Source organism: Scleropages formosus, chromosome 9 (assembly GCF_900964775.1).
Source record: "Scleropages formosus chromosome 9, fSclFor1.1, whole genome shotgun sequence".
Lineage (NCBI taxonomy): Eukaryota > Metazoa > Chordata > Actinopteri > Osteoglossiformes > Osteoglossidae > Scleropages > Scleropages formosus.
This window is the reverse complement of record NC_041814.1, coordinates 15,211,001-15,223,983: the sequence shown is the minus strand read 5'-3', so window position 1 is coordinate 15,223,983 and position 12,983 is coordinate 15,211,001. Positions and strand designations below refer to the sequence as shown.

The window sequence follows — 12,983 nt, the reverse complement described above, 5'->3', positions numbered from 1 at the left end:
TTCTGACCTAGGAATATAAACAGTACCTATAAACAGACATGGAGGTTAGAATACTGGTATCCTTCATAAATGAAAGAACAGCCCGGAAGGAAAAGTATACATTATGTCTGTTTTCCATGCACAGGAGAAACACCCCTATAACCTGAAGAACAAGGATAGGGAGCTGAAGAAGTTCTAGTTTGTACTGGACTGTAAAATGAAGAAGTTTAAGAGACAGACTGAGACCCAAGAACATGGCATCAAAGAGCTGAAGGCTATATCCAAGTGGCAAAAACCTCAAGCTTCAACTTTACAAGTATTTTAGAGTGAGCAGTCCAACAGCAGCACGGTGGGCACAATATGGATAAAACATATTTTTTAAAAACTTGGCGTGACATTTTGGGTTTGTTCTGGCTGCATAAATGAGGACAGGCTCAAGGTAATTGACAAGCTGTGTTTTTATTCATGCTATATACAAAACCTGGGTCTGGTGAGAGGAGACAACAGGGCAAGGATTTGGTATGGGGATGTTCAGGACTGAGTGATCAGATGAGGGGGATGTGAACTCAGGTCTTCTGTTCTGCCAAGAAAGCTCCTACCTCCTGAAGATGAGTTTAATTTAAAAAGATGAGTACAAATGAAGACTGTGTACAGATGTGCTCTGATCATCTGTTTTCCCTCCTCCTCCTCTGGCACCGCGGCCATGCACGGCACACTCTGACTTGACCTTGAAATATTATGGTGAGCTCCTTAACAATTATGCTACCCATTTCTTATTCAGATTCCAGGACATTTTCACAGAAATTAATCACACAGCTCTATATGTGAGCCACAACAAGTCGTGGTTTCAGTCTGAACTACAGTTACTATGATCATGGTTCAGACAATTCAGACAGAGCTGGACTTAACATGATTAAAGTTCAAGTTGAGCTGCAAACACAAAAGTGTGCATACGATTTGTGTGGGTCAGCAGAGGCTGCAGGCCAGGGATTTACATTCCTTTAAGCTGTTACATATCATTTACGCATTACATATATTAGATTCACATTAGACAGATGGCATTGCAGGCAACGATACTGAAATTAACATAAGATTGCAGTTTGTGCAATTACCTGTAACATAGAAGATCTACTGATAGTTGCTTTGGAGAGTGAGCTAAAAAAAAAAAAAAAGAAACGGCAACAAAAAATGTCTCGTAACTTTTTCAATTTTCTCTCGAGGTGCAACCTGTAGAAGCTCCGCTGCAGTTATACAGCACTGACCTTTAATAATGTGTGGGCAGCATCCTAAACACAGTGAAGCTGAAGGAGAATACTCACCAGCTGGATGAATGCTCTGACCAGAAGTCCGACATGGTGAGAATCTTGAAAGATCACCACTGGAGCGTTGTACTACAGACACCTCGTCAAAGCAGCACCAGGACTGGCAGGATTTCTACCGTCTCAGTGAGATGGCAGCGTTTGTGGATAGTAAGACACTCGCGTGTGTGTCACGGGTTAACAGTGAGGAAGAAAATGTAAAATTCAGAAGGAATGTAGCTTTCAGAAGGAGCCATGCCTTGTTCAAGGGTAGCCAAGGACTGTAAACTTCACAACACAGACAATGGCAAAGCAATGAAGGTGGGGGAGAATCACATCCATGGAAACCTCCCAGCTTCACGAAGAGTCGGGGAACATCGGCAATCTATTTACACTGCGAAAGTACAAGGAGAAATATGTACAAAGTTAATAATCCCAGGGTGTCCCGTGAGTCATTTTGCCCCGGAACTGACAGTGCAGGAAAATGTTGCCCAAACCCAGACCCACGACTCAACCGAGCAGCTGAAGCTGCTGTAGACTCAGGTCAGCATCTCAGCATCTGAGCGAGAAGTAGCAGAGCAGCCAGTCTAAGAGCAATAATAATACTCATTTAAAGTGTCACATCCACCTCTCAGCGAATCCTGCATTCCAACGTGATTCAAAAGCATTCAGGAAGAATTTCACGATACTTGTACACAGCATTTGTATCTATGACAATAAACCTGAAACTTGAAATGGGCTTTTGAAGGCATGTAATTCATAACCACCAGATGTCCCTATTTAGCAAAACAAGCTGACATCATGTAAACCTCAGTATATAACAATGTGGCACACATTTCTATTAGGAAGTTGTGTTTTAGGTGCAGTAAGGCCATAGATTTTAACAGTGTAGGTGACACTCGTGTTTCAACCAAACAAGTGCTCATAGGCATCTAACGAGACCCCCATGTCTGAGCACAGCGTCCCCTTCCTTGGAGCTTTACTATGTCTGCAGAGCCTTTATTATAGCTCTATAAAAATGAATCGAATGGAACTGAATTGAAGCTACACCTCTGACAGCTGCAGAGACACAGTAAGAGCAGAAAACTAGGTGGTGAAAATGGCATGTTTCTCTGTCTGTGTTTTAACGTCTAGTGAATCCAACCCCTGACTGACCCCCCCCCCCAAACCTTCTCCTCCAGGCAAGTATCTAAGGTGTCCCAGCTCGGATTCAAGGAGGATGGATGCAGACAGGGCATCGACGGGCTGATAACATCCAGCTCCACATCATGCACACCCACCTTGGCAGACTTATCTCCAGCTGCTTACCAGCAACTGACCTTTCCACATCATCCATGTGCTCCAGCATGGCTGAAATTCTGCAGTTCATGATCCTGGACCTGGGCAGCTTGGAAACTTACTAGGGCATGTTCCGATGGCAGAGTAAATGTACTGAATAAAGAATACTAAAGAGCCAGTGCGTGAAAAGGAAAAAAAGAAAATCTAAAGCGCGAGTGGTCCAGTTTTTATTATTATTATTATTATTATTATTATTATTATAGGTGAGAATAACTTTATTAATCCCGAAGGAACCTGCACTACTACATTTACATTTATTCATTTCGCAAACACTTTTCCCAACGCGACGTACTCAGAGAAATACAATAAATTGTGCATTATATTGAGACTTATGGCATGTTTCATTTATGATACCGTCACCGTGGGGTATCTTGGAAACACTGCTTTCTCTTTGCTGAAATGCAAAGTGCTACGTGCGAAGGTGTTTCGGCGAAACTTTGCCTCCCACGCACTGGACCATTACTGTTACTAGCAGAACCATAGTAAGTAACGGCATTACTGTGTTCGGCCGAATCATTACCGTTAGCGCGGCGCTGCGCTGCGCTGCTCCAGTGAACGTTCGGTTCCGCTGGGAAGCACTGAACGTCGCTGAGCTGCGCAACACCGCGCGCAGAGCGGTCTTTCCTCCCCACTTACTGTGAGCGGGTGACAGTGTCGACGAGCACTGACCTGTCCGGCATGTGAGACCTGGAGGAGAGGAGCGGTCATAGCGCGTGGAGTCAATGCACCCCCCAGCCCCGAGCCCCCATTCCACCCCCAACTCCACTGCTTCCGCGCGACGCGTAGTCTACGTAGACGCGGCCACACCTGCAGCGCGCGCTCCGCGCTCACCTGCGGCGGTTCCACCGGCGAGAACCAGGCTCCACGCTTTAGCCCAGGAATGTAAGAGAAGAGCGAGCGCTACAAGCCAAGGACGTACATCGATTTCATATTAGCTCAGCCGCGGCGTGCGACGAGAAGCCAGGACACTGAAGTGAGACGGGGGCGAGTGGGAGGACTTGTCTTGGTTGGTGAGGAGGGACGGACTCTCTCTGCCTGCCTGGTCTCACCTCACCTGCTGAACAGGTCAGAGCGGGAGCGGGAGCAGGAGAACGACCTCCGCAGCACGCGACCAGCCTGCGAGTGTGTATCTATCTATCTGTGTGTGTTTTACACGTTTGTTTGTACTCACGTATCGACTGAAGTCCTGCTTGACTCCGACATCAATTTCGCTTGTTGAGAAATTCCGGGGTTTGTTGCCGACGACGTTCTTGAGAAGTTGGAGCCGCCGGTAAGTTCACTTCGCGTTTGCGCCGTTCCGTTCGGCGTAGAAACGCGCCGCGGAAGAGAAGTAAGAGGAGGAAGGCTGGGGTAAGAGAAGGAGGAAGGCTGGGGTAGTAAGAGGAGGAAGGCTGGGGTAATAAGAGGAGGAAGATTGGGGTAATAAGAGAAGGAAGGCTGGGGTAGTAAGAGGAGGAAGGCTGGGGTAATAAGAGGAGGAAGATTGGGGTAATAAGAGGAGGAAGGCTGGGGTAGTAAGAGGAGGAAGATTGGGGTAATATAAGAGGAGGAAGGCTGGGGTAAGAGAAGGAGGAAGGCTGGGGTAGTAAGAGGAGGAAGGCTGGTGAACTGGTAAGTAGAGTGAAAAGAAGGCGCTACATCGAGCTCTGCAGAAAGAGCCGCTCCTCCAGCAGGGGATCATGGGGTTGTTTGCAAACTGAAATGCAAACTAAACAAAACCAAAGTCTCTAGACCGTTTGCCAGGATTAATGCAATAAACAAAATAAATTATTTCGATGGACTACATTTCTGAAAAGACCGAAGACCAGCTACTCATGAGTGTAAAAGTCTATGCGTACAGTTAGTGATTTCTCTCTAACATGTCTTTTTCAATTTTGCGTTTTGAAAGGCAGTAAAAAAATCAAAAGCACATAGGCTAAATGGGTTTTCTTATGACAAACGAATACATCCTTAAGTATTAGATTTAAGTAGTTATACGATATAGGATACTGAATAATCAATCCCCAAAATAGTCCTGGAAGGTTCCCTTGTATGGATTTCTATGGACTGGTACCATTGGACTGCTACTAGTATTACTGTCTACCTATTACTACAATTACTCTCTTACTGTCTACGTAGTTATCAATTTAAAACGTACTGAGACATGATCCAGTACTGATGATGGGTTAACTTATAGTTCTCTCCTAGTTTGGACTTTGATAGGTGGTTCAGGAAGTGCTTTGAATAAAAGGAGGAAACGTAGGAGAAAAGAGGCAGCTTTGTAACTGTAAATAAGAGGTTTGATTTAGGTGTGATATGTAAGTCAGGATCAGTGCCTCATGTTTGAAATGCATTCAACCACTGCCATTGTAACTTCAGTGTTTTAGCTTGATGCAACATCTGTGTATATCCAGTACAACTAGGGGACAGCTGGTGGTTAGAGCATCTGCCTTTGGACCCAAAGGTTGCAGGTTTGATTCCCATCTCCAGCTGTAGTGCCCTCGAGCGAGGCACGTACCCTAAATTGCCCAGCTGTATAAGTAAATGACTGTAAGTTGCTTTGGAGAGAAGCATCAGCTAAATTCATAAATTTAAATTAAAAGAAGTTTGAATACACCTGGGCAACAGAGCTGAACTGGACAAGAGAGTGAAAGCAAAGCAACCCACAAGTGTCTTGCATCTCTGAGAACTGCTGCAGAAGAGCTGGCGAGACACGACAGCTGCTTTCCTCCTTAAACTTGTTAATCGAATGCTTCATTGGGGAGGAAAACTATTTTCTAGCAAGTGTGCTCAATGTCATGCGTCAAGGTAACTTTGCTGTTAAAAAAAAAAAAAAAAGGCGCAGCCAAACAGTCATAGTTAAGTTGGATCTCCAACTAGAGCCTGCAGCAGGCGGAAGGTTTCGGATCTCCAGATGCTTCTAGGTGAAAACAGTGTAAGGAATAGGGAGTAGTCCAGGTGTACAGCTCCGGCTGTAACACAGATGGAGCCTGCAGCAGAGCGGCGGCCCTGTGGTGCTCAGGAGGAGCTGGAAGAGTGCCCTACTGGTATCAGGTTGTGGCCGGTCTCCTCTTTCAGTCAGCAGCTAGATTTGAATATTCTGGCGGATGGGCTGAATTCACAGGAGTAAAAAGGTGAAAGCACTTCTTTTTGCCAGCAGTGTGGCACTGAGGGATGCACATGTTAACCGGCGATTTAATTAGGGTTTCTAATACCGCAGCTGTGCTCGATAAGGGCGCCTGAAAAGGGGAGAGGTTTACATCAAAGCCCTGACTTGCTGGAATTTGCAGACTTGAGCAAACAAGAGCACGGTAAACAAAGAAAAGCAATAGCTGAAGTGATGTGATGTAGGAAAGTTTAATACAAAGATAGTCCAACTTTTTTTTTTCCCCCCCCCCAAAGTGAACTGCAAATCCTGCAATGTACTGATTGCAGTTCTCTCTCCCTCTCTCACCCGCCCCCCCCAGGAGTGCACACGAGCAAAGTCCAGTACAATAGGAGCAGACGCACGTACAAGGAAAAGTGTGACATTATGTGACAAGTGGGGTGGAGTCACGGCATTGATAAGACAGGTCATTTCATTTGGCCATCGAAGACTAATGCGACGCTGGAGAGGGGGGTGACAGTGAGGAGGACGGTAAGAAGGCCTATTCTATGTCTGCCTAATTTGTTAAGAATGTGAGTCACTTGCAGGAACAGTGAGGTGAGAGAGCAAGGTATTTTGCAGGAATTTCAATGTGATTAATATATACTGTAGAAAGAAAAAAAAAACAGTTTTTTTTTAAGGACTTGCTGTATAACTGTGCTCTTTGGACCCGCAGTAAAGTATATGGTTCTGTTTTGCGTTGCACCCAGCAATGTCTTACATGAGCTTATATGTAAATGTTGCAATATTTATTTGAATATGTGTTCATATTAGTTTGTATCGGTCTCTCATCGTTTACTTTACCTGCATCAGCTCATTTGGGATTTTGATTTTTGTATACCCTGCATAGTGGAAGACTGTTTGGCTTTTATGGTAAATGTAACGTTAAGGTATATGAAATGGAATATGTAGAATTATGGTGGGATTTTTAATAGTAACCTTTGTGTTGAAATGATGAAACAGTTCAAAATTAATCATGAAGATCCTTCATTCAGTAAGCATTTTACAAGCTGCAAAAGTATTTTTAATTTTTATTATATATTTAATGTATTCATTACGGGCCTAACTAATGAAAACTTCCTTTTTAGTTTTTCATATGACTGCTGTTTTCTGAGATCACTCAGGTTGTCAATAATAACTTGAAGGAACTGATTTGGGTAGCACTTTGATACAAATTGGCAACAAATTATAGACTATTTTTGAATCCCTTTTTCCTTCAGAAAAGGTTATGTCAGTACAACATTATGAAGTAATTAAACCACTGTTTTTATTAGATTGCAAGGTTATTTCCCCTGATTAAATTTTAAGTCTGAGCCTTTGCCTGGAGTATGTCAAGTTTTTTTTTTTTTTTTTTTTAAGTCATTAAAAACAACAGAAAAATTATCCTACAAGTTGTTAATAAATGTCGTACTACTTGAGGGAAAACTGAAGGTTGGTTGTGTAATTGACGGATTATTATGTGTACTGACAAATTATTTAATAAGGCACAACTGGATTAGGAAAATCAAAATGATTCCCAGTCAACAGGAAGTTCATGATTTTACACTTTTTGTCATTTTTAATGAATCACAACGTCTCTAAGAAATGTAAGTTCTTAATGTCACAATATTGGTTTCTAGCTTAGTGTATTCTTATAAGTGTCCAGAACTGGGACAGTGGCATCACTATGGTTGGGTTTAGGCCAGACATAATGAGCAAGAAATTATTGTGCTTTTAGAAATCAGCCTTCTCTGTTAGGACCATGAACTGACCTGTCTTTCAGACCTAAAGGTTGTGACTTCTTTAATATTAGCATGATGATGTTCACTTGTACCTCAACTTACGAACACAATTGGGATCAAAAATTTGTGACTTATGGGTTGAACTTAGAACCCGAGTTACGAACAACCTATAAAAGTCTAACAATACAGTTTAATCCCTCAGTTTAATTATGGGTGAAGATCTGTCTCAAACATGAGATAAAGGTATAATGAATTAAACTGTTACTTACTTTCATCAACTGCTGATACAGTGCAGGTCTGTGTTCCTCTATCATGGACATCAGGTGGGAGACAAAGTCCATGGGAAGGATACGAGATTATTTTATTACCATGAAGGAGCATTGGAGAAAAGTCTACTTTAAAATGACTGAGAATAAAAATATGTGATGTTCGTAACAATACGGGCAATTTAGAGTAATAAGTTCACCTAAAATGCACGACACTGGACTGTGGGAAGAAACTTGAGCAGGGGAAACCCATTTCAACATGTGGAGAACTTGCAGACTCCACAAAGGACCACATTCGAATTCACATCAAAGTTGTTTTCCTCAACAGATAAAGCTTTGTATGTAATCTGTTAACGTTGCCGGTGGTTGAGGACGTTTCAAAAGCGTTACGTAAATGTATCGGGTCAGTAGTGTTTCTGACCCGATACATTTCTGGTTTTACTCAAGTCATTTTTTGTGATACTGCTGTGCTCTTTCTTTAAAAATGTCTTTTGAAGTAGCAGTACTTCTACTTATAAAACAAGTATTGTCTTTGACTGCCCGCATCTGCATTTTAACTGAATCTGTTTGTTGGACTCAGATTTTGAGTGCTGATGAAAAGAGATTTGTGAGAATGCAGTTGTAAGCCATGGATTACCAGTATTTTTTTGCATTGCGTTACAATACGCAGGAAGCATGTTGAAGTGTTGTCAACATTGGTTTAATCAGAGTCCTCAGGCTGTACCCAGTTAGCAAACACACGACAGCTTTGGCGAAATCCTAAATCTGAGGACTGTTAGCGTACCGTGAGTGTAGTAGTGTCAGATTTTGCTTGGCTTGGTGTGACACTGCGAGCTGGAAGCTCAATTCATGAGTTGGCAGCCCTGCTCTTGTCGGCATCATAATTTTTAAGGGCAGCTTCAGGAAAAAAACAGCTTAAAAAGACAATTTTTAAACAAATATAATTAATGTATGAATTTGCCTAAATTTTGCATGAATATTTAGCGATAACTTAAGGAAATGTGGGTGAATATGTAAAGGATGGGTTATCTTCCCCAGCTCCTCTTGCACAGATTCAATATGTTTCCATACAGACAGGACTGGCAAGGACTGTTTAGTCTGCAGGGTGGAAGGAGGCAGTGACTTCTCTCATTGTTTCCTGCTAGTGGACACCCGGGGCAGAGGGTCTGGGCCAGTTGTGACAGGAACGGCAACTGAATGTCCCCCATTCAGCTTCGAGAACACGCAATCCCCCCAACCCGTCCACAAAACCAGCAGTGAGCTGCCATCCCCCACGACACTTGGCACAGATTCACACCCCTGTCAAGCCTGCCTGTCCTGACAGCTTCTGCTCCGTGCATCCTTTCTGCTAAGCAGGCAGCAAGGAGGATGGGGGGGACATAGTTCACCATGCATCATGGATGGGGGGGGGGGTTGGGTGGGTCTTCTTGAAAGCCCCAGAGTCACAAACTTTGGGACGCCTGCTGGAGCTCTATTTTACTCGTCCTCATCTCCCTGCCCATCAACGGGACAGGCTTTGGGCGTGCTGATGGATTGGACGGGGAGGCCTTGCTCTGCTGAAACCCACAGAAACTCCAGCTCAAGGCTTTCTCCTCTTTTGGCCTCACAGGCCTCCATGAATTATTGAAAAGACAGCTTTCATCCAACTGCCATGCTCACTGGCTCTGGTGTCCTTATTCCTGCTGATTAGAGAGATGGTGTAAGGCTAGGGGTCAGACTGAACTACGGCAAGATGAACAGGGCCACCTTCTGCTAAAGCAGCCAAACAGCAACTTTAGGACTATGGACATTTGCGGTGTGTAGCGGACACATTTTTTTTCGAGATGTGTGATGAATGCGTTTTTAAATGATTTCCTATTTCACGAACGTCCCACAGAGGATTCCAACTTCGGAAAATAGCATAGGGGTTGAAAATCCATTTGAAAGGCAAATTTAAAAACAAAGAATTCGGCTTCCTAGTAACCAAAATGGTAATTTGAAGACGATAAGATGGAAATTAAGAACACCTCTGCCTCTCTCCCTGGAGTATATCTTTAGGAACTAAAGCAACAGTACCGCACAGAGGAAACTGACCTTTGCGACTTTTCAGTAATTTAATTATGTGAATGTGGAGTAACAGCAGATTCTTAAGTTTATTCAGAACCATTAGCATCAGCTTTTTTTTTTTTTATTTTTTATTAAAACTTGTTCTCAAAGGAATAGGAAAGTTAAACTTAGCATCTACATAGGGAAGAAAAAAAAAAATCAGAATTGATCAGGCATTTGTGCCTAAGGGATATGTTCAAAAGTGCTTAATTATAGTATGGTGACTTGGTGAAAATCTCAGACCTGTCTTTTTAAACTTAAAAAATAAGAATACTGAGATCAAAAACTCGCTGGCATGTGGTTCTTTCATAAAGCCATGAATTGCCTCTATTTTCTTGATAATGGTGTGTTTTGTTTCCTCCAAAGATACAGGAATTGCTGGCTTGCTGTATGCAAATGGCCAGCTTGGACAGTTGTAATTCCTGTCATAGAGCACCATGGTGACTTTGATGATGAAGGTGCTGACAGGATTGTAAAGACAAGCTGTCTGTGCAGCAACCTTGAGGGTCACTCAGACTTCAGGGACAATCCATTGATAAAAGGATTAATACATGAGCCTGTGGCTACAGGAACATTTTCCATCTTGGTACTGTATTATTAACACCACCTTTAAAGACACAGAGGCAAGATAATACAGGAAAAATTAAATCTTTCAGATGTTGCTTTTTTTTTTTTATTATAAAAGGTGTAGTATCACACTTGTTGGTTAAATGTGGAATGTCAAGTGATCTTATGATGGTTTAATTTTAACATTTGCGTATTTATTTTAACCGGCGGAAACAAGGGACAATTTGAGAACCGTGATCCGTGTTAAATTTTTGGTGATGGTAACAGTGGCTTAATTGTTCGCTAACCGAATTCTTTTTTGCTTAGATAGAGAGGAGCTGCGAAGCGACGTTTTGCAAACGAGCTCGAAGACGAAGGACGCTGCAGGATAGCTAGTTGCTGGACATGAGAAGCTGGCTATCCAGTTTGTCATCCCCAGTTGTGTGAGTGCATCCAGGTGAACTGAGCCAGCGTTAAGGGGCCAGCTCTACAACATGTCTGAGATGGAGGACTTCCCCCCTCCGCCCAGAGGCCAGGCTGACCCGGCACGGATCCAGAGGGATGTGCTGGAGGAGCAGGTGGAGCTATGGTGGTTCCGGGAGCCTCGCAAATCACTCCTGTGCTACTGCGCCTCAGTGGGACTGGTACTGGGCTGTGGCCTAGGTGGGGTGCTCCTGCTCTCCACAACCACCAGCCAGTCCAGCGAGTGGCGGCTGGGCGCAGGGACGGCCCTCTGCCTGCTGGCACTGGCTGTGCTACTCAAGCAGCTGCTGAGCTCCGCCGTGCAGGATATGAACTGCGTGCGGAGCCGGCAGCGTGTCGAGGTGCTGAAGAGCGGCGGCCTATCGGATGTTCTGGTCCTCATGCTTGCCGGACTGTCCCTGCTGGCGTGTGGCGCCGTGCTGCTGGACCTGGCATTGGCCAGTGGGCTGCCCCGACCTGGACTTGCGCTCAACGACATGTTTATCTCTGGCGTGGCACTGCTGGCAGCTGGCGGGACCACTGTGCTAGCTGTTTTAGTGTTCTCCCTTGTGGTCTTTCTACGGGACAGAACTGGCCCTGGACAAAGGCTGAGAAACCAGGTAGTGAGGGTCTTCACGGTCTCCAGCCATATGAATCAGAACCGCAGAGAGACTACCTCCAGCATGGCTAACCTCATCTAAGGAAAGGACTGAAGGTGGAGCCTGCTATTCTCAGGTATGTGGCTTTTCAAAGACTAGAAGCAGCTTCTCTATTCATTCGCGCAGCAGGTTTGAACTATCCCTGCATTGACGAGGCCTTAAACAGCCTGGGGTTTATTAAAATGACACATTTTCCACATATTTTTTTTCCACTAACAAATGTTAATAGATGAAAATCCCAGGGAGAAAAAAAAACAATTAGACCCAGTGTTCTTTATCACAGCCTTATTTTCTTCCATTAGTATGGTTTTAGCTGACAATTATGTAAAACACTTAACGCTATACATGTAAAGAAATCAATGATAAGAGCTATCAAAAGCTCTTTGTGTGGTACATCTGTGTGAAGCTCTGGATTGCCCATGTGCGATTTCTTGTTTTTCTCAAGTTTAAATACAGCAGTCATTAAATAAGTTGCAATGAATAAGTTGTCTGGAGAGCTGTTACTAAACAAAAAAAAAACTATAGTGAGCTTACATCATTCACAAGTAATTGGTCTTTTGTGGTAGGGGAAAAAAAATCAGCATTTTTTATAAAACTGCTTTCATCTGTTTACTCAGAATTTGTCTGAAGGAACTAATGTGAAAATCTAACATATCATCAACATCATGTGGCTGGACAAAGAACCACACAAAGCTTGCCAGAAGAATCAACCTCCACATTCAGTGTGTGCACCCTTGGACGTGCTCCCTCACGAAATGACTTCTTCCATAAGATCCGTAATCCTGCCGATTCACGAGGAGGCTCTTCCAGTCGCCTAAACTGACAGTGCTGGGGTACTGCAGTCTCGCACCGGCCGCTGTTGGCCCAATGTGTGCATTTAAGTGTTCATCACCTGCTGACACTGGCAACTTTGTCACTTAGTTGTCACTGGAGAGCAGCCCACTTACGTTCCAGACCTGATAAGGACCAGAGATCGGGGAGAGTCCGTCTGTCTGAATCCATCTTATTGGACCGGCTACCTTCTCCTAAGTGCGAGATTTGGGCTTGCCGATTATGAAACAACCGGATCTACACCAAAGAGAAGAATCTCATTGATGAAGAGCTTAGAAGGGTAGTGCGGAGCAAAGATAGCACTGGGCTTAGCTGGAATTTAGGATAGAATAGTTGTTTTACTGTCAGAAGTTGGACTGAACTGTTTTATGCAAAATAAATTTTAGGATTCTGCCTCATCTAAAGTTTGATTGTAAAGGAATACTTTTAAATGTACACTGTCAAAGTAATTTATTCTCTTAAAATGACTGTTCTACAGCTAACTTGTCTGTCAAGATATCACATGCAAATGCTGACATCAAAATTGTCATTTTTGAAATGAAGTAACAGACCTTTTGCAACCATGTGGAATGTCTCTACTTGTAAAAGGATGAAGTAGTAAATGCACTTTATAGAGGTGACTTGCAAAAGAACATTTAGACATAGAAGTGTCCATTTAATAGAAAGTCTTTGAA

The 12,983-nt window shown here is 43.5% G+C and overlaps 1 protein-coding gene across 5 annotated transcripts; it reads left to right on the top strand.

Moving 5' to 3' along the window:
• Window positions 1-3,126: 3,126 nt before the first annotated feature.
• tmem125a (transmembrane protein 125a) lies at window positions 3,127-12,621 on the top strand. 5 transcript variants are annotated; one of them, XM_018754254.2, is made up of 4 exons: window positions 3,127-3,885; window positions 6,062-6,231; window positions 10,685-11,554; window positions 12,096-12,621. In XM_018754254.2, exon 3 carries the CDS (start codon window positions 10,852-10,854, stop codon window positions 11,518-11,520), a length of 669 nt encoding a protein of 222 aa, XP_018609770.2. In that variant the 5' UTR covers window positions 3,127-3,885; window positions 6,062-6,231; window positions 10,685-10,851; the 3' UTR covers window positions 11,521-11,554; window positions 12,096-12,621. The 5 variants fall into 5 exon arrangements, with proteins under 5 accessions (XP_018609770.2, XP_018609771.2, XP_018609772.2 ...); XM_018754255.2 differs by having other exon boundaries at window positions 3,127-3,680; window positions 10,689-11,554; window positions 12,096-12,616; XM_018754256.2 differs by having other exon boundaries at window positions 3,127-3,737; window positions 10,689-11,554; window positions 12,096-12,616.
• The last annotated feature ends 362 nt before the right edge of the window (window positions 12,622-12,983 follow it).

What these genes read in the sequence shown, in the direction of transcription:
- tmem125a (XM_018754254.2), top strand. Translation starts at nt 10,852, where the DNA reads ATGTCTGAGATGGAGGACTTCCCCCCTCCGCCCAGAGGCCAGGCTGAC.